Raw genomic sequence first — 21630 nt, forward strand, 5'->3', positions numbered from 1 at the left:
TCCAAATGATTGGTGCATTCCCCGACTGATTTTTTTTGTTGTTGAAATTTGTGAAGTTAAAATCAGTGAGTTGGCCTGGTACAAAATCACAACTTGGATCCATTCCATGTGACGCCATTAAAAAAAAATGTTTTTAACTTTATGGACTGTTCACATTTCAAATTGTTAATCAATATTCATCTGCTATATGTCTGAGAAAGCCACATCTTTTCTTTTAAGTTGAGAAATCGATCCAAGTACAGCATTCTAGATTGCAGGACTAAATGGCCACAATGAAAACAGTTACAAAATAAATCACTTCTAAAAGCATTCTTTTAATAAATGACTTTCATAAATGTTTTGCATATTTGAGCCATAAATGTCGTTGAAACTGTACCAGTTTACCTTGCTGCTCCATATTTAACAGTAATCCTCCTGTATCTTTATAAGAACATAAGAAATAGGAACTGGAGTAGGTCAAACGGCCCCTCGAGCCTGCCCGCCATTCAATAAGATCATAGCTGATCTGATCATGGACTCTGCTCCACTTCCCCGCCCGCTCCCCATAACCCCTTATCCCCTTATCATTTAAGAAACTGTCTATTTCTGTCTTAAATTTATTCAATGTCCCAGCTTCCACAGCTTCTGAGGCAGCGAATTCCACAGATTTACAAACCTCTGAGAGAAGAAATTTCTCCTCATAGTTTTAAATGGATGGCCCCATTATTCTAAGATCATGCCCTCTAGTTCTAGTCTCCCCCATCAGTGGAAACATTGGGCCCAAGTTTCCATATGATTCGCGCCTGATTTTTAGGAGCAACTGGTGGAGAACGGACTATTTTAGAAATCGCAATTCTCCACATTTTTTTTTCTGCAGTTCTAGTCAGGTAGAACAGTTCTAGTTTAGAACAGAATTTTTTCTTCAAAAGGGGGCGTGTCCGGCCACTGACGCCTGATTTCAAAGTTTCCACAGTGAAAATGTACTCCAAACTAAAGTAGAATGGCGCCAGTGAAGATTTTTGTAGAACTGAAAATACCTGTTCTACACATTAAAAAATCAGGCGCAGGTTACAAATTAGGCGTCCAGAACGAGGTGGGGGGGAAGGGAACTCATTAAATTCGACAATAAATCCTTATGTATACTTCTACAAATATTATACAAATAAATCCAACCTGAATAAACATTTATAAGCCAAGAAAAGATTAAATAAACCATCTTCCTACCTGTGTGAAAGTGTTTCAGCCAGGGAGAATTCTGCAGTTGTTCGTGCCGCTGAGCAAGAGAGGGGAGGGAGGGGAGAGAGGAGGGAGAGAGGGAGAGGGAGAGGGAGAGGGAGAGGGAGAGGGAGAGGGAGAGGGAGAGGGAGAGGGAGAGGGAGGGAGAGAGGGAGAGGGAGGGGGGGAGGGGGAGAGAGGGGAGGGAGGGGAGAGAGGGGGGGGGGTCGGGGAACAGGAGCGGGTGTCGGGTCGGGGGGGGGAGCGGGTGTTGGGTCGGGGGGGAGCGGGCCTCGGGTCGGGGCGGGGAGCGGGTGTCGGGGCGGGGGGTGGGGTGAGAGCGGGTCTCGGTCAGGGCGGGGGGGAGAGGGTCTCGGGTGTCGGGTCGGGGCGGGGGGGGGGAGAGCGGGTGTCGGGGCGGGGGGGGAGCGGGTCTCGGGTCTCGGGTCGGGGCGGGGTGGGGAAGAGCGGGTGTCGGGGTGGGGGGGGGGAAGCGGGTCTCGGGTCGGGGGGAGCGGGTCGGCAGCGGGGGGGTGGGGAGCAAGTGTCGGGTCTGGTCGGGCGGGGAGCAGGAGTTGGCCGTGGGAGGAGCCTCATTCACGCAGCCCCAGTGAGGCCATTCAGCCAGGGCTAGGGGCTGCGTGCTTCGGGCCCCTCCCACACAGTTCGGCGCCTGGAGCTACTGCACTTGCGTGCCGACTGTAGCGCGCATGTGCAGAGGTCCCGGCACTGTTTTCAGCGCAGGGACCTGGCTCCGCCCCCCCCCACAGCTCGTGCCAGCTGCGCCGAGTGCCACAGGACCTGTAAGTCGGTGGAGAATACCGAGGATTTTTTTAGGCGCCGTTTTAGGCGCGAAAAACAGAGGGGCGCCCGTTTTTTTTCTTGTAGAAACTTGGGCCCATTCTCTCTGCATCCACCTTGTCAAGTCCCCTCATAATCTTATAAGTTTCGATAAGATCACCTCTCATTCTTCTGAACTCCAATGAGTAGAGGCCCAACCTACTCGATCTTTCCTCATAAGTCAACTCCCTCATCTCCGGAATCATCCTTGTGAACCTTCTCTGAACTGCCTCCAAAGCAAGTATATCCTTTCGTAAATATGGAAACCAAAACTGCACGCAGTATTCCAGGTGTTGCCTCACCAATACCCTGTATAGCTTTAGCAAGACTTCCCTGCTTTTATACTCCATTCCCTTTGCAATAAAGGCCAAGATTTCATTAGCCTTCCTGATCACTTGTTGTACCTGCAAACTGTCCTTTTGTGTTTCATGCACAAGTACCCCCAGGTCCCGATATACTGCAGCACTTTGCAATCTTTCTCCATTTAAATAATAACTTGCTCTTTGATTTTTTTCTGCCAAAGTGCATGACCTCACACTTTTCAACATTATACTCCATCTGCCAAGTTTTTGCCCACTGATTTAGCCTGTCTATGTCCTTTTTTGCAGATTTTTTGTGTCCTCCTCACACATTGCTTTTCCTCCCATCTTTGTATCGTCAGCAAACATGGCTACATTACACTCAGTCCCTTCTTCCAAGTCGTTAATATAGATTGTAAATAGTTGGGGTCCCAGCACTGATCCCTGTGGCACCCCACTAGTTACTGGTTGCCAACCAGAGAATCTTATGCCCCTTATTCATGTGTGAGCAGTGATGATGTGTTGGGAGGTTCTTTGTGGGGACATCACAGCTGAGTCCGGACCTGTCCTCCCCAGCCATCTGCCTGTGTTTCTCTAATAGGGTTAGTTGGATAGCTATCTAGAGTGAGACCCCTGGCCAGTTTAGCGCTTGTTAACCAAGGGATGGGCAGAGATTTAGCAGTGATAAAATCACCTGATAAAGCATATTAGAAATGTACTCACATTTTTATTTGTATTCATCGTGACACAATCTGTACAATAATAATTGCAAAATATATATTGGGACTTGATTTTAAAAATCTTTCATTATGGGAAGATTTTGTACTTAACAATCATTTACTTTGTTAAGACACAGTGTTGGCCCTCTGAATGTTGAAGATGTTCTCACCAGTTTTGACAACACAGGAAATGTCTGTGAGTTCATTTCATTTTACGTTCAAATGTGATGTGATGGGGGAAATAGAAATCATAGCAGCTTTCTTAAAGAGGCACCGTCTATATCATGGAAAGAGGAATGACTATGTGTCATTTCATGACAGTGATGTTTCCACAGCGTTACGTCATGAGTTATGCAGATTGGGTCAGTATGTCGAGTGTTTGGCAAATGAAGAAATTAAAAAGTTTGCCATAGACCTTTTGACAAAAACAGTGCCTCTTTAATGCTGGAACTGACTACACGGTAAATGTGTTTGCTTTTTTGATCTATTACTTAACCAACACATAGTCCCACACAGTGGTTAAATAAGTGATTTAAAGAAGATTGTTTTGCAGCTTTTAAATTTATAGTTATGCAGTACATTTTATTTTAATTTTTAATAGCTAATTTCTATGTATTTATTTTGTGCATGTGTGCGTGTGTGTATCTGTAATTTTTGCTGATTTTAGGATTAAAAACAGTCAACCTGTGCATTAAATGTTTTATTTGGAGGTGTAGGCTGGACGGGATGAGTGGTTATGCTGTTTAACAAAAAGCGATGGTTGTACAGTAACAGATTGTTGATAGCATTTGTCATTTTTTTGGACCAAAAATGTATTACAGACACAGGTCTGAGTGCACCAAAACCCTTCCGTGATCTGCCTGAGGCACTAAAAAACCTCTTAGTTGAATGTTTTCATAGCACATTTGTTAGGTTTTTGAATAAGGCAAGTCATTTCATGTTTTATTTTTGTAGGTTTGGAGCAGTGAATCCAATTGTTCAGGTGATTGGGCTTCAAAGGTGGTTGCCATGGAAAGGGTTACAATGAGAATGGGAGTATGCATTGATATGCCACTTTTGTACTGGGTGGGATGCAATTTTCCTGCCCAGAGCAATGATTCAAATTTTATTTTGGCGATGGGAGCAACTGGGTGGTACAGTGAGTTAGCACACTGTCCTGGCACCAATGTAGTGCACATTTCTAGGTTAAAAGCTTTCTATTTACTGCCTGTAAAATGGGTTTGTGGCATTAGGAGCCCAGTTGTTACTGAACATGAATCACAGCATGAATGTGGCCACAAGGCAACCTAACTTATCACTAAATTACCACTGATACTCAGAATGGGAAGTGGAAAATTTCACAGTGATGCTGTAGGTGGTGCTTTTGTCTACTTCCGCTCTTGCTATACTTGGCCTATGAGTGTTTGGTGATTCTACGTGCCAAAAGTGGTGGAACAAATGTCATTTGTCAAAAAAAATAGAAAATGAAGTGAAGTACCAAAATGGCAATTGTAAAATAAAGCTCTACTTATACACATGTGGAATTTATAATCCAGATTTTAGTGTCTATGGTATACTTGAGGGCAGAGAATCCAAATTGATATCGAATTGCATTACACACCTAAGCTAAAATTACAGGTGAGTAATAATGTTGTTTTAACATTTTTTGCCTCGTGAAAATTAATCATGTTGCATTCCAAAAAATAAGGTTATTCATCATTAATTCAATCTTCTGTTTCCTTCTCCACCCGTTTTAGGCTGAAAATGTTGGATTAGTAATGTTGCGGCCAGAGGTCTTGCATATGGGACTGGCTCGCAGCAACTTCTCCACACTCTGATTGCATTGTTCACATTACTGCTTCTTCTGGTGTTTATGTAGATTTCCAGAAAGTTTCACTTTTGTGGTTTATAAAATCATTCTGATCCTTTTACTATGTGATAGTATTGATGTAAGTTGTAAGCCAGCCATTGTTGCTTGATTCAGAGGGGTAGGAAATTCAACTTACGCTGATTTCTGTCATGAAATATGCAGTGCGATCCTAACGTGTGCTTAGATGTGCTTGAGTGAAATTGTGACTTGGGCTTTCTTTTCATTGGACCGGTGAGCTGCAGACGACAATTGGGCTTCTCTATGCAGCTTTCCGGTTAGGTTGCATAACCAATTCCGTCCAGCTCCAGTCCTAAACCGGCCCGCAGGTAGGTCCAGGTTTGGGGTGGGGAGGTGGAGCAGGGAAGGGTGGGCGTGGTCTGGCACCAGCCCATGATATTTCTATGAATCTCGGAGGAAGACCTCTGTTCCTTCTGGCTCCACAGAAATGAAAGTATTTAACATTTTCTTTACCTTTTTGGACCTGACTCTGCAGGTCCCTTTTAAAGTCTCTTCAAGGACTGCTGGTTCGGCAGATGAAGAACCGGAACAACTGGCCGGAGAGTGCATGGCGCAAGCTGATCAGTTTGGATTGGGATCCTACAACCAGCGCCAGCACCCAATCTGCATATGCCTGCTTCAGGTGTGCGCCCTGCACACTTGGAAGGCAGCGCCTTTCAATTTGGCTTTTGACATACTTTGGGGGGAGATCGGGAGTGGGAGGTCAGAGGTCGTGACCCACCCCATGGTGATTTCGCACCCAAAAAATACTAGGGCCTCATGATCAATGAAGAACATGCTTTTGGTTGAATATGCTGTATACTTTGCCAGTAACACATTTTTATAAATTCACAAAGGAAACCAATTGATGTTTTACACATGATTATCTGTTATTTAGCTCCTGGGTGGTTTAATGGACAAGGACATTGGTGAATTGGTTTGCATCATAAAGGCCAAAAAGGAAAGGTTTGATCTGCAGGCCTGTGTTTGGAATGGCGAGAGTACCTACCGTAGGTCTTAGTGAGTCTTGGCTAGAGAGGGAAATAACCATCCAGGATGCTTCTGTTGATCGCAGACCAGTGTCCTGTGCTGGAGTGTGTGTATTACAATACGTATGGCTATTATACCCTGTACAAACAATCTGTCGACACTCAGTGTATGCTCATGTATAAAGAATGGCAACTTGAATTAGTTACTGGAGGGTGCTGCAAGCTTGCGGAACTGTAGTCCGGCATGAAAGGAGAAGAGTTGATTGGAGGGACCAACAAAAATGCCCTGATCATATCGCATGTGCACTCCAGCTGCAACAGTACTTAATCCAGCAAATAAAACCCTCTCCAAAAACACTTCCAATTTCTCCACTTACTGGGACTCACCAAATAATGCACAGAACATTACGCTGTTAGCACTTAATTACACGGTTGCGTCTCTCATGCTAGAGTGCAACATAATTAGCTCCCAACTTCATCTCATGAGAATTGCATGTTTAGTACTTCTGAAATAACCCTATGATCAAACACTACTATTGTCCTATGAATATCTATTTCACTGACATAATCATCATGCTATTAAATCTTGGGACTGATTATATTATTTTATGAAATATTTCTTTTTTTAATGAACAAAGTATGATTCTCTGGTACAATAATCCTTTTCTCCCAGCTAGTTAAGAAATCCATTGTTCTAAAATATAGACTGGATTATTAAGCAACATAGGTTTGAATTACTCCTTCAAGCTGTACTATTTCTGATGCTGATGAGCATTTACACGGGGAGGGAGAAATAGATTTTTTTAAAGAACAGTTTAGCATTATTTGAATGTTGCAGAATTAAAAGATCTATATGAAGAATTGAAATGTTGTATGAGATAAATAATATCTTACATATTTATGAAAAAATCTGAGCTTTTTTGTGCAGTTTTTTTAAGACTGAATAATCTGAATGTCACAAATTCATGTCATCACTTGCATCAGAGCATCAGCTCCTGCTGGTTCATAAAATGCCATCTCCTACAACAATGAAGCCAGTTGCCACCAATATAATCTTTAAGCATTGTGCCTTTCAGCATATACAAAGGGTAATTGAGTTGCAGCACTCATATTCTTGTAAACATTCAGTCAGCCTTACAACTCGATGGCAATGCAGTGGGTTGAATTTATATTTTGTTTTAAAAGCAAGCCTTGCAGCCTTACTCTTTGACAGTGCTGGTATTTATGCAGTTATTTTCCCCCTTGCCCTTAACTAATTTGCCTTTACAATAATTTGACACAGTACCCCTTGGGTCTGTTGAGTTAATGCTATTTTCAATACTTAGTATTATAATTGAAAAAATGCAGTAACCTGTGTAGCGGAGTATGCAAACCTGAGGATGTTTTTTTAATTGCTTATTCCATCAGCAAATTTTACAGCAAACCTTTTGTTTCTGAACTATATTTGGAGCAGCATTGAGGACTGAGCATTCAACCCCCATTCACATATTTCCACCTCTCCTTCCAATCCCAGAGCTTGTGCTGTGATTGCTGAGATCATCTAACTAAGCATAGATTGAGGATCAAAACTGGATACCTTGGTCTGTGTGACTCAGTTTTGAATGACAGTGCATTTACAAACTGGACTACTGGAATGCTTAATTTTGTAATTTATGAAATAATTAGTCAATCTATATGTCTAATTCTTAGTGCTTATCAGAAGCTGAATTTTATAACTTTTAGTAGGTTCTAAATCGGAGTCTACTGCAAATTGTATCAAATATGTGTACAGCTCCAATGTTAAAGATGTGCTTATCCTTAGGATTCCCCTAGAGGGCGAGTTTTGCCACCGCAGCAGGTTTTTGTAATAAGGATGAAAACTGGTAGGAGCAGGGGCAACAAAGGGCTCCCTTCTTGCCTGGTTGGTTGACAATGTTGGTACCCAGGCAGTTAACTTCCGAATGGCTCCCTTCCTCTGCCTGATAATAATGATGAATATCAGGGGTTAATTTCAGGTGAATAAAGGATTATATTGTCATGTTCTTTTTTATAATTAGAGATTGTGAAACTTGGCCATTTTCATAAGCATCGCAGTTATGTACAATAGAAAAGTTCTAAAATAAATTACAAGCTGGAAATCTCTAACTATACAGGATGAGGTAGTTTTAAAGTGCTAAATAATGTATCTACCATATACACTAGCAATCATTTTAATTGCATTATTGTTTTCTCACTGAAAAGTAAATAAGTAGGCATTTCCCTTAGGTTATGTTGCAGTAAAATGTATTAAAAATATGTTCTAAATTTCCAGCTAGTTATATCTTGCTTTGTTTTGTTTCTTTATAGAAGCTGACTAATATTGATTGTATACTTTCATACAGTATTTGCTTTGATAATGAATTGCTATTTTTGAAAAGAAGCATGGCATTCATTGCTTAAACAGAACAATTAAACTATTTTTTTCCCATGCTAATTTTCTCGCCCCTCTCCTGACAGCATTAACTCTTCAGGGTCTTCTTCTTAGGCATTCCCTTGGAGTCGAGGATGACACTTCAGGGTATGGTTCTGTAGGCACCAATCACCTCCTTGTGCTTCCTGCATGAGCCTTGAAGCCATTAGAATTACGGTAGCATAGTGGTTATGTTACTGGACTAATAATCCAGAGATGCGAGTTCAGATACCACCACGGCAGCTGGGGGAATTTAAATTCAGTTAAATAAATTTGGAATTAAAAAGCTTGTATCAACAATGGTGACCGGATTGTCGGAAAAACCTAACTGGTTCACTAATGCCCTAAATCTGCCGTCCTTACCAGGTCTCGCCTATATGTGACTTTAGACTCACAGCAATGTGGTTGACTCTTAACTGCCCTTTGAAATGGCCTAGCAAGTCACTCAGTTGTACTAAACTGCTACGACAAAGTCAGTATTGTGGGAGTACCTTCACCACAAAGACTGCAGCAGTTCAAGAAGGCGGCTTACCACCACCTTCTCAAGGGCAATTAGGAATGGGCAATGATGTCCATATCCCATGAACAAATTTAAAAAATACATATTTGGAACTTTAAAAACTGCTTTGTGCTGTAGTATTATAGATTTCCAACTTGTTTATTTTGGGAGAAATTTTGTAAAGTTCATGATTGTAATTGTATGAAAATAGATAATCGAGTGTCAACAAGGGCTTCACCATGGGGAATATCCCAGGTCAACCCAAAGCTCACCTGACATCCACAAACTGCACTTCCAGCAGATGAGACTGGATAAAGATAAGGAGTGGGAACACTGACTGATTTTTTTTTTTTTGTAGCCTTCCTAATCGTGATGCTGAGGTGCATTGTAATGTCCTTAAAGAGATCTGCAAACTCAACACAGTCTGAGAATTGGACCTAACACTTTCCCTGTCAATATGACTCAGCTACTTACTGAGCCAATGGGAGAGCAAATTTTATACCGATTTGGATTGCATTAAAAATGCTGTTCGGTTAAAAGTGAAGCTTGAAGTATTGTGGGCTAGAATTTCGGTTGTTGGTGAAACAGTATTTTGACGCCAAAATTACTGTTCGCTCTGCTACCTTTTTTAGGCCTGCTTTTCGGCCTTTAATTCGGCGCCACGGCGCTATCAGAAAAAATCGACGTTGCATGAGGATTCGGGTGCAAACCGCGAATTTCAGCAACTTTAGTCCGAGGCTGATAGCGCTGTTAGAGAGGCTTTGGGAGGGGGGAGAAACAACAACAAAAAATTCCCCCCCAAAAACATTCACAAAACCCTTACTTACTAAATCGCTGAAAAATAATTAAAAAATAAAAACTTTATCTTTGCAGGTCTTCATACTTACCGCTGCTGGCATCGCTGCACCGACAGATTTGACCTGTCTGTATCCTTGGCGCAGAATATGAGTCCCGAGAGAACCAAAATTCGATCGCAAACGCTATTTCGGGAGTTGCACATTGGCGCTCCTCTCCCCGGCGATACGTAGAAGTGTCGCTCCAGAAGGTCACCGAAGATCCCACCGACCGGGTTTTCACCGCGGAGAGTGAAATAGTGGCAAAAACTGGGCGCAAAGTCAGCGAATTCCTAGCCCTGCATGTTATAATTTCTAATTTACAGTAATGACTTGGGTCAATACAAACTGATACATATTAGTATCAATACATACTGATCAAATTTGCAGATGATGCCATGCTCGGAGATGCAGTTGAATCTGAGGAAGCAGCCTGGGAACTACAAAGTCATTTAGACAATATATGTAAGCGGGCAGGCAATGTCTGATGAAATTGAATGAATACAAGTATAAAGTACTGCACTTGGGAAGAAAAATGTGTTCCATGGATGGTGTTAAAGTTACTAAGGATGAAGTTGAAAGAGACCGAGAGATTGTAGTGCACATGGAATCAGCCATTGTAGGATCAAGTTGAGGCTGCTAATTAACCGTTCTTCATGGTTCTACTTTCCCAAAATTCTCTTAGTAACTAGTTCAAGTGACAGGAATAAACTAATTTTAGAATAGGTTTATTGTCCTATACAGATTCTATAATAGTTTGAAATATTTCAGTTTAGTGATAGTGTGAGATTTTATTTCATTGTCCCAAAATGTGGTGCAGACTTCCTGCTTTGATTAATAGTCCAGATTTTACAGTCGTCGACGAAGGAACGGCACTTGCCGTTCACCTCACTGAATGCTGCCCACGAAGATTTGATCGGCTTTTGTGTGGAGACTTCCTGTCATTGGACATCTGTTTCAGCGCAGCGCCCTCTACAGGGGATCTGTGGCGTCTATGAGCAGGTCAAGAATCAGCGTGGCTCTAAAACCAATCAGATTGAAGAATCCTCACTGAGCCATGCAGAGTTCAAACCAGGAGTATAAAGCAGGAAATATAAATTAGATTTAAATGATGTACAGAAAGCAAAATAAAGATTGGGAAATACAGATGGAATTAAGGTAAAGAGATAAGAGATCGTTTAAAAAAACATTTTAATTTTAATTTAATTTTTTTTTAAATCTCCAACATTAACTTTCTTTTGAGGAAATGAGACATGTAGTTTTTAACTGCTTAGCAGCTTTTTGCCGCTTTGCAAATTATAGCAATTCAACTATTCTCAGGGTTTATATTTAATTTAAACTAGGAGACTCTTGTTCAGATTATAACATGCTTTTAATACAGGTATATTGAGTAAAAACAACAGAGATTTATCAAGTAAATTATATTCTGTTTCAAAAAGTAATACTCAACAAATGATAGTTACAGCCTGTTCTCAATAGCGTCCTCTCGAAAGACCGTGGTGCCGACTCTTTATTTTGAAGATTCTTTCTTCCTGTTGTCTTGATTCGCACTGCCTTCCTGGTAGAAGAGCTGTTACTTTATACCCTTTTCTTCCCATTTAAATGCTGTGAAAATCTGCAGCTGTTTCAGCCTCACAATAGATCATATCTCCTGTTTTTGATCTCCTATGTTATCTCTATCTCCCCTCCCTCTCTGTGGCAGGAATCACTTCTCTGACAACAATTATACAGACCATGTCACACAGAATAATGAGCTTGGCTTTACAAAATTATGATAAGAAATAGTACACGCTGCATACCTTTATCTTATTGATAATTTTTGCCTTGATCATTCAAGTTCTAAATGAAGCTGTATCAGCAGTTACAAAAATGGTTAACATAATAATGGCTCAATTTACCATGATGCTTTGCTTCTCAGCCTTTGGCCATTTTAAAACCCATTTTATGTTATACGGCCATTTTCTATCATTTATAAGTGAGTTTTACATACAATCAATGCATATAAAGGAAGTTACAAACATATAGGTTATTCATTAATTAAAGACGTTTAAAATAAGCTTCTTAATTCTAACTTCTAACAGCTGAGAATAGGCGATATCTTACAGACTCTACACCTGTAAAATTTTCAGGGCCAGAAATGTTGTTTAGCAGTAATTATCACTTATCATGCTGCTAAAAACTCACTTACTCCAGAAAGCACTAGCTCAAACGTTTTCAGCCGATTTTAGTGAGAAACTAGTGGGCAAGCACCCCACGTGTACGCCGTTGCAGTCATTTCAATGCCGAGTCTATCGATGAGGATAGCAACAGCGCACCCTGGGGAAGAGCAGGGTATCTCCAACAGCAACTTCTGGATTTCTGCGTCTGCATGTGCAGACGCCAGAAGTTGTTGTCCGATTTACTCCACAATAACAGTGAGCGCTGATAGCCTCACCATTATTATTACAGCCAATTTATCTATGACAATAGAGGGGGAGGTCCTGAGGTTCCCGCCATCACAGACGCCCGTCTTCAGCAAATTCGATTCACTTCACGTGATATCAAGAAACAGCTGAGCGCACTGGATACAGCAAAGGCTATGGGCCCCGACAACATCCCGGCCGTTGTGCTGAAGATCTGCTCCAGAACTAGTCACGCCTCTAGCCAAGCTGTTCTAGTACAACTACAACACTGGCATCTATCCGACAATGTAGAAAACTGCCCAGATATGCCCTGTCCACAAAAAGCAAGACAAATCCAATCTGGCCAGTTACTGCCCCATCTGTATCATCTCAATCATCAGCAAAGTGATGGAAGGTGTTGTCAACAGTGCTATCATGCAGCACTTACTCACCAATAACCTGCTCACCAGTTTGGGTTCTGCCAGGACCACTCGACTCCAGAGCTCATTACAGCCTTGGTCCAAACATGGACAAAAGAGCTGAATTCCAGAGGGGAGGTGAAAGTGATTGCTCTTGACATCAAGGCAGCATTTGACTGAGTGTGGCATCAAGGAGCCCTAGTAAAACCAAAGTCAATGCGAATCAGGGGGAAAACTCACCACTGGCTGGAGTCCTATCTAACACAAAGGAAGATGGTTGTGGTGGTTGGAGGTCAATCATCACAGCCCCAGGACATCGCTGCAGGAATTCCTCAGGGCAGTGTCCTAGGCCCAACCATCTTCAGCTGTTTCATCAATGATTGTCCCTCCATCATAAGGTCAGAAGTGTGGATGTTCGCTGATGACTGTACAGTGTTCAGTGCCATTCGCAACTCCTCAGGTAATGGAGCAGTCCGTGCCCGCATGCAACAAGACCTGGACGACATTCAGGCTTGGGCTGATAAGTGTCAAGTAACATTCGTGCCACACAAGTTCCAGGCAATGACCATCTCCAACAAGCGAGAGGCTAACCACCGCCCCTTGACATTCAACAGCAATACCATCGCCGAATACCCCACAATCACCATCATTGACCAGAAACTTAACTGGACCAGCCAAACAAATACTGTGGCAATAAGAGCAGGTCAGAAGCTGGGTATTCTGCGGCGAGTGTCTCACCTCTTGACTCCCCAAAGCCTTTCCACCATCTGCAAGGCAGAAGTCAAGAGTGTGATGGAATACTCTCCATTTGTCTGGATGAGTGCAGCTCCAACAACAGCCAAGAAGCTCGACACCATCCAGGACAAAGTAATCCGCTTGATTGCACCCTATCCACCACCTTAAACATTCACTTGCTCCATCACCGACGTGCTGTGGCTGCAGTGTGTAGCATCTACAAGATGCACTGCAGCAACTCACCAAGGCTTCTTCAGCAGCACCTCCCAAACCCGCAACCTCTACCCATCATCATCAAAGGCAGTCCCTCGGAATCGAGGAAGACTTGCTTCCACTCCCAAAGTGAGTTCTTTGGTGGCTGAACAGTCCAATACGAGAGCCACAGACCCTGTTACAGGTGGGGCAGACATTCGTCGAGGGAAGGGGTGGGTGGAGCTGGTTTGCCGCGCACTCCTTCTGCTGTCTGCGCTTGACCTCTTCACGCTCTTTGCGTTGAGATCGAGGAGCACTTTACCAAGGAGGCTTTGAGGGTGTCCTTGTAACGCATCCGCGACCCACCTTTGGCTCATTTACCACGAAGGAGCTCCACATAAAGCATTTGCTTAGGGAATCTCGTATCTGGCATGCGAGCCATGTGGCCTGTCTAGCGAAGCTAATCGAGTGTGGTCAGTGCTTCAATACTGGGGATGTTAGCCTGGACGAGGACACTGATGTTGATGCGCCTGTCTTCCCAGGGGATTTGCAGGATCTTGCGGAGACATCATTGGTGATATATCTCCAGCAACTTGAGGTGCCTTCTATATATCGTCCATGCCTCAGATCCATACAGGAGGGCGTGTATTACTACAGCCCTGTTGACCATGAGCTTGGTGGTAGATTTGAGGGCCGGGTCTTCAAACAATCTTTTCCTCAGACGGCCGAAGGCTGCACTGGCGCACTGGAGGCAATGTTGAATCTTTTATCAACAAAGGCAGACATTGATGCAGAGGCTCCCGAGATATGGGAAATGGTCCACGTTGTCGAGGGCTGCGCCATGAATCTTGATGATTGGAGGGCAGTGCTTTGTGGCGGGGACAGGTTGGTGGAGGACCTTTGTCTTACGGATGTTAAGCGTAAGGCTCATGCTTTCATATGCCTCAGTGAATACATTGACTATATCCTGGAGTTCAGCCTCAGAATGTGCGCAGACGCAGGTGTCGTCCGTGTACTGCAGCTTAACGACAGAGATTGGGGTGATCTTGGACCTGGCCTGGAGGCGGTGTAGGTTAAACAGCTTCCCACTGGTTCTGTAGTTAAGTTCCACTCCAGCGGGGAGCTTGTTGATTGTGAGGTGGAGCATGGCGGCGAGGAAGATTGAGAAGAAGCTTGGAGCGATGACGCAGCCCTGTTTGACCCCGGTCCGGATGTGAATTGGGTCTGTAACGGATCTGTAATGATCACGGCCTGCATGTCATCATGAAACAGGCGAAGGATGTTGACAAACTTTTGGGGGCATCCGAAATGGAGGAGGACGCTCCATAGACCCTCACGGTTGACAGTGTCAAAGACCTTTGTACGATCGAAGAAGGCCATATATAAGGGCTGGCGCTGCTTCCTGCATTTTTCCTGCAACTGTCGCGCTGTCAAGATCTACCACCTAGAAGGACAAGGGTAGCAGGCACATGGGAACACCACCACCTCCACATTTCCCTCCAAGTCACACACCATCCTGACTTGGAAGTATATCGCTGTTCCTTCATCGTCACTGGGTAAAAATCCTGGAACTCCCTCCCTAACAGCACAATGGGAATACCTTCACCTCACGGACTGCAGCAGTTCAAGGCGGCGGCTCACCACCATCTTCTCGAGGGCAATTAAAGATGGGCAATAAATTCCTTGTCAATGATGCCCACATCCCAGGAACGATTTAAAAAAAAAATTGACTGTCAACATTTCAAAGTCTTTGAGATAGTGGAACTTGAGTTTGTTCTAAATACCTACACCTAACAGTGGGATCAGAATCAAGATTAGTAGTGTCATGATTTTGAATACTTAAATATTTGAATGCTGGTTCCTCCATTCATATACAAAATTCAAATGCTTGCTTAAAAGGCTTACCACTAGTTTAAAATCTTAATCATGCTGGTAATTGTTGAATTGTGGATTACTTGGCAGCTGCTATTTTTTTCTCTCACTCAAAGCAGTATATTGAGCACATCCCTAAAATTCCTTGAATGTTTGTGTTTTCATGCACTTTTTATGATAATGGCCAATTATTGTATGTGCTTTCTGGGTGATTAGGTGTACTTAAAGGTAAAGCATAACTGATGCCAATCAGTAAACACCTGCAAGAATGTTGATTAACTAGTTAAATAGCGACTTAACCCATGTAAATAACACACGTGGGCCAGTGCAGAGTACGCAGCTTTTGTGAAAAATGGAGGGATAGCGCTGAAGGTGCAAACTAAGATTTACAGATTGAAATTTCCAGAGCAAAGTTTTTGGCAAGAGGCCACAGCAATGTGTGCTCTACAAAGTGAAGGAATAAGCCATGGGATGCAGAAGTTGAAATTGGCATGAGAGGCAGTCAAACAGAAGGTCACGGGGGTCACATGCCAGGGAACACCAGAAGGATATCTGGAAGGTGGTCTCAGACCTGCAGGTAAGTGGCAGGGTAACAAATGAGAATGAGCGTGATGTGAAAAGCCACTACACCGCCCAGTCTCCTTTGAAAACAATTTTTAATTTTATTTCATTAATATCGCATGTTTTGTTTTAAGTTGAGAATAATGGATACCTGCGAGTAAGCAGATCAGAGTTTAAATTATGTCATCAACAAATGTTACCTTGATCGCGAGTAGCTTTGATAGAAAGAACTTGCACATGTCCTCGGATGTCCCAAAGCTCTTCACAGCCAGTTAATTACTTTTTACAAGTTGAGCTACAGTTGTAATGTAGGCAAACACAGCAGACAATTTGTACACAACAAAGGTCCCACAAACCTCAGTGAAATAAATGACCAAATGATCTGTTTTAGTGGTGGTGTTGGAGGGATAAATATTGACCATTGCACCAGATCTGCTCTGCTCTACATTGAATAGTGCTATGGGATCTTTATCGTTCACCTGGACAGGCAAGCAGGATCTTTGTTTAAAATCCCATCCAAAAGACAACATTTTCAACAGTGTAGTACTTTCTCAGTCCTGCACCGAAGTTTTAGACTAGATTATGTCCTTTCCTTTCGAGTGGGACTCAAATCTGAGCCAGGTCTTGCTACCTCAGCCAAGAGTGACACTTAGCTTTGGGACTGTTACTTGGATGGTGTGTCTGGTTTCCCTTGGAAGTTTGCACGTATTGGCACTGCTGGAGTTGGATCAGTTTTGTTATTTTTTTTAATCACGGTACACTTATTTTCCAATTTAATTCTCTTTTTCCTGGCACTATTTTGGCTATCTTCCATTTCTAGCTGAGTAGGTGTGCACACAGGCAGAGGACCTGGTGCTAGGTCTTTCCCAGTAATCACTGAAGTAATCACTGTTTACACTAGTTATTGTCAACACCATTACTACTGGTGTATAAATGTCCCTTTTGCACTACAGTGCTGTCACTCATGTCAAAGCTGTCACTGTCAATGGGACTGCAATATGAAAAGGGTGTCATTGTTTGAATCATTTAACTGAGATACTAGAAGGGCTGATTCTGCCTGTGGAACTGAGACCTGTATGGACCTTCAGGAGAGGAGGAGATAAGATGAGAGAATGGGGGAAAAAAGCACACTCCCAGGCTACTGCACTGCCAATATAGGCTAACCATCTGATAGCACTGGAGAACGGTTTGGTGAAAACTGCGCCACTATATGCTTCACTGCACCATTGAATCAGAGTGAAGATCAAACATGCAACACACCAATCCTTGGCACCCTGCAATGATACTCCAACACACTGCACCATAATATCAGCAAGAAAGAGACATCACTGCTTAAAACTGTGAGCCAGGCTTTGTGACTGTTGTCCTGGACAATGGCCAGCTTAATAGCTAACATTGTTTATTATAAAATGATTTATAAAGATTGTTGCTTAGCATCTGAAGTAAAGGCATCTAGCCAGCCTGCCACCTTTTTCCATTGTGGAATTTACTAATTTAGTAGTCAGTGACCTGGTGACCTGCAAGGAGCTTAAATGCCTATTAATGCTGAATTTGTAACTGCCATAGGAGGGTGATTTGTAAGAAAAAATCTCACCTTGTGTTCCTTTAACTGTGGGGGAATTATAAATACAATTGGCATCGTCATACAAAATCTCCATCCAGCTCACCTCATACTGAGTGCCCCATTACCAATATGAGAAGGAGCTTTTAAAAGTATAGCTGCTTTACAGTTTAAAGTGTTATTCAATATTTTTAGTTTGTCTCTGGCGACAAAGATTATAACTTAAATAGAGTAGTGACCCCTTCCTCCAAAAGTGCTGGATTGTTTTAATCTTTAGTATGACCTGCATAGGCACAATGGACAGAATGGCCTCCCTCTGTGCTGTGTCATTCTATGATTCACCATTTTTAATTTCTTTTATTTCCTATTAATTGTTCTTTCGTTAAATTTTCCATGTTTCTGTTACCTCGAAACTTGACTATTCCAGTGCTCCCCTGGCCAGCTTCGTATCTTCCACTCTCTGTAAACTTGAGCTCATCCAAAACTCTGCTGCCCGTATCCTAACTCGCACCAAGTGGTGTTCACCCATCACCCCTGTGCTTGCTGACGTTGGCTCCTGGTCCCCAACAACTCACATTTAAAATTCTCATCTTTGTGTTGAAGACCCTCTATGACCTTGCCCCTCCCTATCTCTGTAATCTCCTACAACCCTCCTGAGATCTGTGTTCTTCCAATTCTAGCATCTTGTGCATCGCCAATATCATTCACCTCCCCATTGGTGGCAGTGCTTTCAGCTGCTTAGGCCCTCAGCTCTCGTATTCCCTTCCTAAACCTCCTTCAAGATGCTCCTTAAAATATTACCTCTTTGACCAAGCTTTTGGTCACCTGTCAGAATGGCGCCTTATCATAGAATCATAGATTGATACAGCACAGTAGGAGGCCATTTGGCCCATCGTGCTATGCCGGCTCTTTGAAAGAGCTATCCAATTGATCCCTGCTCTTTCCCCATAACACTGTAAATGTTTTCTCTTCAAGTAGTTATCCAATTCCCTTTTGAAAGTGACTATTGAGTCTGCTTCCACTATCCATTCAGGCAGTGAATTTCAGATCACAACAACTCGCTGCATTTAAACAAAATTTTTTTTTCCTTATATCACCTTCAATACTTTGAATCTGTGTCCTCTGGTCACCGACCCTTCTGGCACTGGAAACAATGTCTCCTTATTTACAAACATTGAAATTCAGCCCTGCATTCCCAAGTCCAGGTCATTAATATATATCAAAGTGCAGTGCTCCTAATACTGACCCCTGGGGAACACCCCTGTATTCTTCCCGTCCAGTCTGAAAAACCACCATTTGCCACTGTTCTGTTTTCTGTCCCTTAGCCAATTTTTCTATCCACGCTGCCACTGTCCCTTTAAGCAAAATTAAAGCCCATGGGATTATACGTTTATAATGTGGTACTTTGTCATACTCATTTTGAAAGTGCATATACACAACATCAACCGCTCTACCCTCCAACCCTTTGTATTACATCATCAAAGAACTCAATTAAGTTAGTCAAACATGATTTACATTTAACATATCTGTGCAGACTTTCATTCATTCGCCCATAATTTTCCAAATGGCATTTAATTTTGTTCTGGATTATTGTCTCTGAAAGTTTCCCCATCTCTGACGTTAGGCCGACTGGCCTGTAATTGCCGGGATTATTCCCACTCCCCTTTTTGAAGAGGGATAAACCCACTTATGTGGTTCGGTGTCAAATTTAGTCTGATGGCGCTCCTGTGAAGCACCTTGGTGTGTTTCACTTTGTTTCAGGCGTACTATAAATGCATGTTGTCGTTGAGAGACTGTCCCGTGAGCTCTCTGCTGTAGTGACAATGAAGTTTAAAAAGTTCTTGGGTAATTCATTGGACAGCCTGGAAACTTTTTTAAAAAGCTTTGCACCGCCTGCCATTATCTTCTTGCTGGTGTGAAACTAAAGCAGTTGGAGATGGCCTCACACCACTCATAGAGCCCAAGGATGATTTGGGTGAGTTTACGCCTAAATTGTGCTGACTGCACTGTTCATATTGATGCAAAACTGAAAAAGCATCATATTGACACCGGTCTATAGACAGGAACTGATTATATATTTATCATATACTTTTTTTTAAGGATCTAATTGCCACTTTTTCTTTAAAGCAGGTATTTTTCAAGTGTATATAATGGAAATAATGATTAGTTATTTATGTCCTGGGGCAAACATCCTCCCTGCATTCAAACAATTTTAGGATACATTTCTTGTTAAATAATGGATCGATTACCAGAAGTATCAAGCTGTTTTGTTCTCGTCTTTGTTTTGCAGATTGTGAAGGATGATATTTGTTTACTGATTTTCTTTGTTTCAAACTGAGTAATTTCCACACGAGATAAAGTGAAGGTTGCCCCCAGCCCCCTCCCATCAGTACATAAACAATGATTTAGGAATTTAGTTAATGGCCCCCTCCTGTGTAAAGCATAGACGTCAACAATTGCACCCTTGGACTAAACCAAGAAGTGCTTGTTTGGTTGTGAAGGTGTTAATGCAAATTTGTTCTACAGCTCATTCAGCCCTAGGGTTCCCATCTTTTGATTTAATTAAATGTAATTGGTTACATTGCTCCTCCCAGGCCCCTGAGGTGTTTTTGTTTATTGCTTACCCTGATCGATAATGCTTCAATTCAAGGGACAAAGATGCTGCACAAATAAGAACACTTATCCCGGGCAGGATTTGCAGGCAAGATTATTCATCCAAATAAGTTTGGTTACACTGTGAAAAGTAAATGACCAGTGAAGAAAGCTGTGAGTGGGTGGGGGAAATCACCATTTGTGGTGTATCAGGAGGAATTAACTAACTGGATGAGGTGACATGAGATTAGGAAAGGAAATTAAGTCTGCAAATTAAATTTAATAGTGAACACAAGTGAAAATAAAAGGCACCTGGATACCATTGACAAACTGTGACTGGAACTAAGGATATTACCTTCCTGACCATGCAATTTGAAAATAATTAAGGGACCACAAGCGAGTCTTTTTTAAAATGTTTTATTTATGATGAATAAGATATTCAACTGTGCATTATGTTCAATGAGTTGGTAAAATGGTTTCAGGATTATTATCTTTGATTTTGTTTATGGGAGGGGGACATTCCAAAGTGGAAAGTTTTTTAATTTGCTTTTTCTTTTTTTTTAAAGTGATAATATTGGTGACCAAATCCATTGTTAAGGGAAATGACCAGAAACAGCAGTAGAACCTGTGGGGGAAAAAAACAATGACTTACATTATATTGTACCTTTCACGACCTTGGGACTTCCCAAAGTGTTTTAAAGCCAATGACGTACTGCATGGGCAGATATAGCAGCAGCAGCAAGAGACAGTGGAGGGATGTGATTGGGGCCCAGGAGAGGCGTGAGTTCCAGGCCAGGGGCCCAGGGGCAGCACGGGCCAGCCCACACAGTGATATGTGTGCGCACTAGGTCCGTGCAGCAGAGCAGGTCTTCAGTCGTCTTGGAAAACCCTTGCCACTTGATCAAGGCCTAGCTCTGCTAAGTCCGTGTGGTGGCTGGTTAAAAAAATCCACGCACAAGTACCTTCCACCCTTCAAGATGTAGTCCAGGACCTGGAATATTAGGTCCTTTATTGAAACACTTGTGAACTCATCCTTTTTTGGCGTGGAAGCAAGTCATCCTCATTTCGAGGGACTGCTTATGATGATGACTTTTTGAAGTGTGCTCACTGTTGTAATGCAGGAAATGTGGCAAAACAAGCTCCCACAAACAGCAATGTGATGCTCAGACAATCTGTTTTCAGTGATGTTAGTTGAGGGATAAATATGGCCACCCCTGCCTTTTTCGAAATAGTATCATGGGATAATTTACATCCCACTGAGGGAGCAGATGGAGCTTTGGTTTAATGTCTCATCTGAAAGACAGCACCTCCGATAGTGCAGCACTCCCTCAGTACTGGACTCATGTGTCAGTCTCGATTTTGATGGCACCCAGTGCCACTTGTTTGCAAAGTTGTCTCAGGCGGTATTGCTATCGGAGGTAAACCTAAAGTAATTTAAGTATGACATAAGCCAAACAGATTCTTTGAGTGCAAAAGCAAAATACTGCGGATGCTAGAAATCTGAAATAAAGTCAGAAAATGCTGGCAATGCTCAGCAGGTCAGGCAGCATCTGTGGAGAGAGAAACAGAGTTAACGTTTCAGGTCAATGGCCTATCTCTGTAACCTCCTCCCACGCTACACCTCTCCCTATCCCTGTAACCCCCTCCCATCCTACACCCTCCCACTCCTG

General features: G+C 42.6%; 1 protein-coding gene across 2 annotated transcripts in view; it reads left to right on the top strand.

Moving 5' to 3' along the window:
- camkmt (calmodulin-lysine N-methyltransferase) overlaps positions 1 to 21630 on the top strand; it is a 464522-nt gene that overhangs the window by 54640 nt on the left and 388252 nt on the right. Inside the window, exon 3 of one of the 2 annotated variants that reach the window (XM_070889350.1) lies at positions 3184 to 3248. In XM_070889350.1, the coding sequence (XP_070745451.1) occupies positions 3184 to 3248 (65 nt within the window). The remainder of the gene's footprint in view (positions 1 to 3183; positions 3249 to 21630) is intronic. The other variant, XM_070889351.1, reaches the window with a different exon arrangement.

This window comes from Pristiophorus japonicus, chromosome 9 (genome assembly GCF_044704955.1).
Source record: "Pristiophorus japonicus isolate sPriJap1 chromosome 9, sPriJap1.hap1, whole genome shotgun sequence".
NCBI classification, from domain to species: Eukaryota; Metazoa; Chordata; class Chondrichthyes; family Pristiophoridae; genus Pristiophorus; species Pristiophorus japonicus.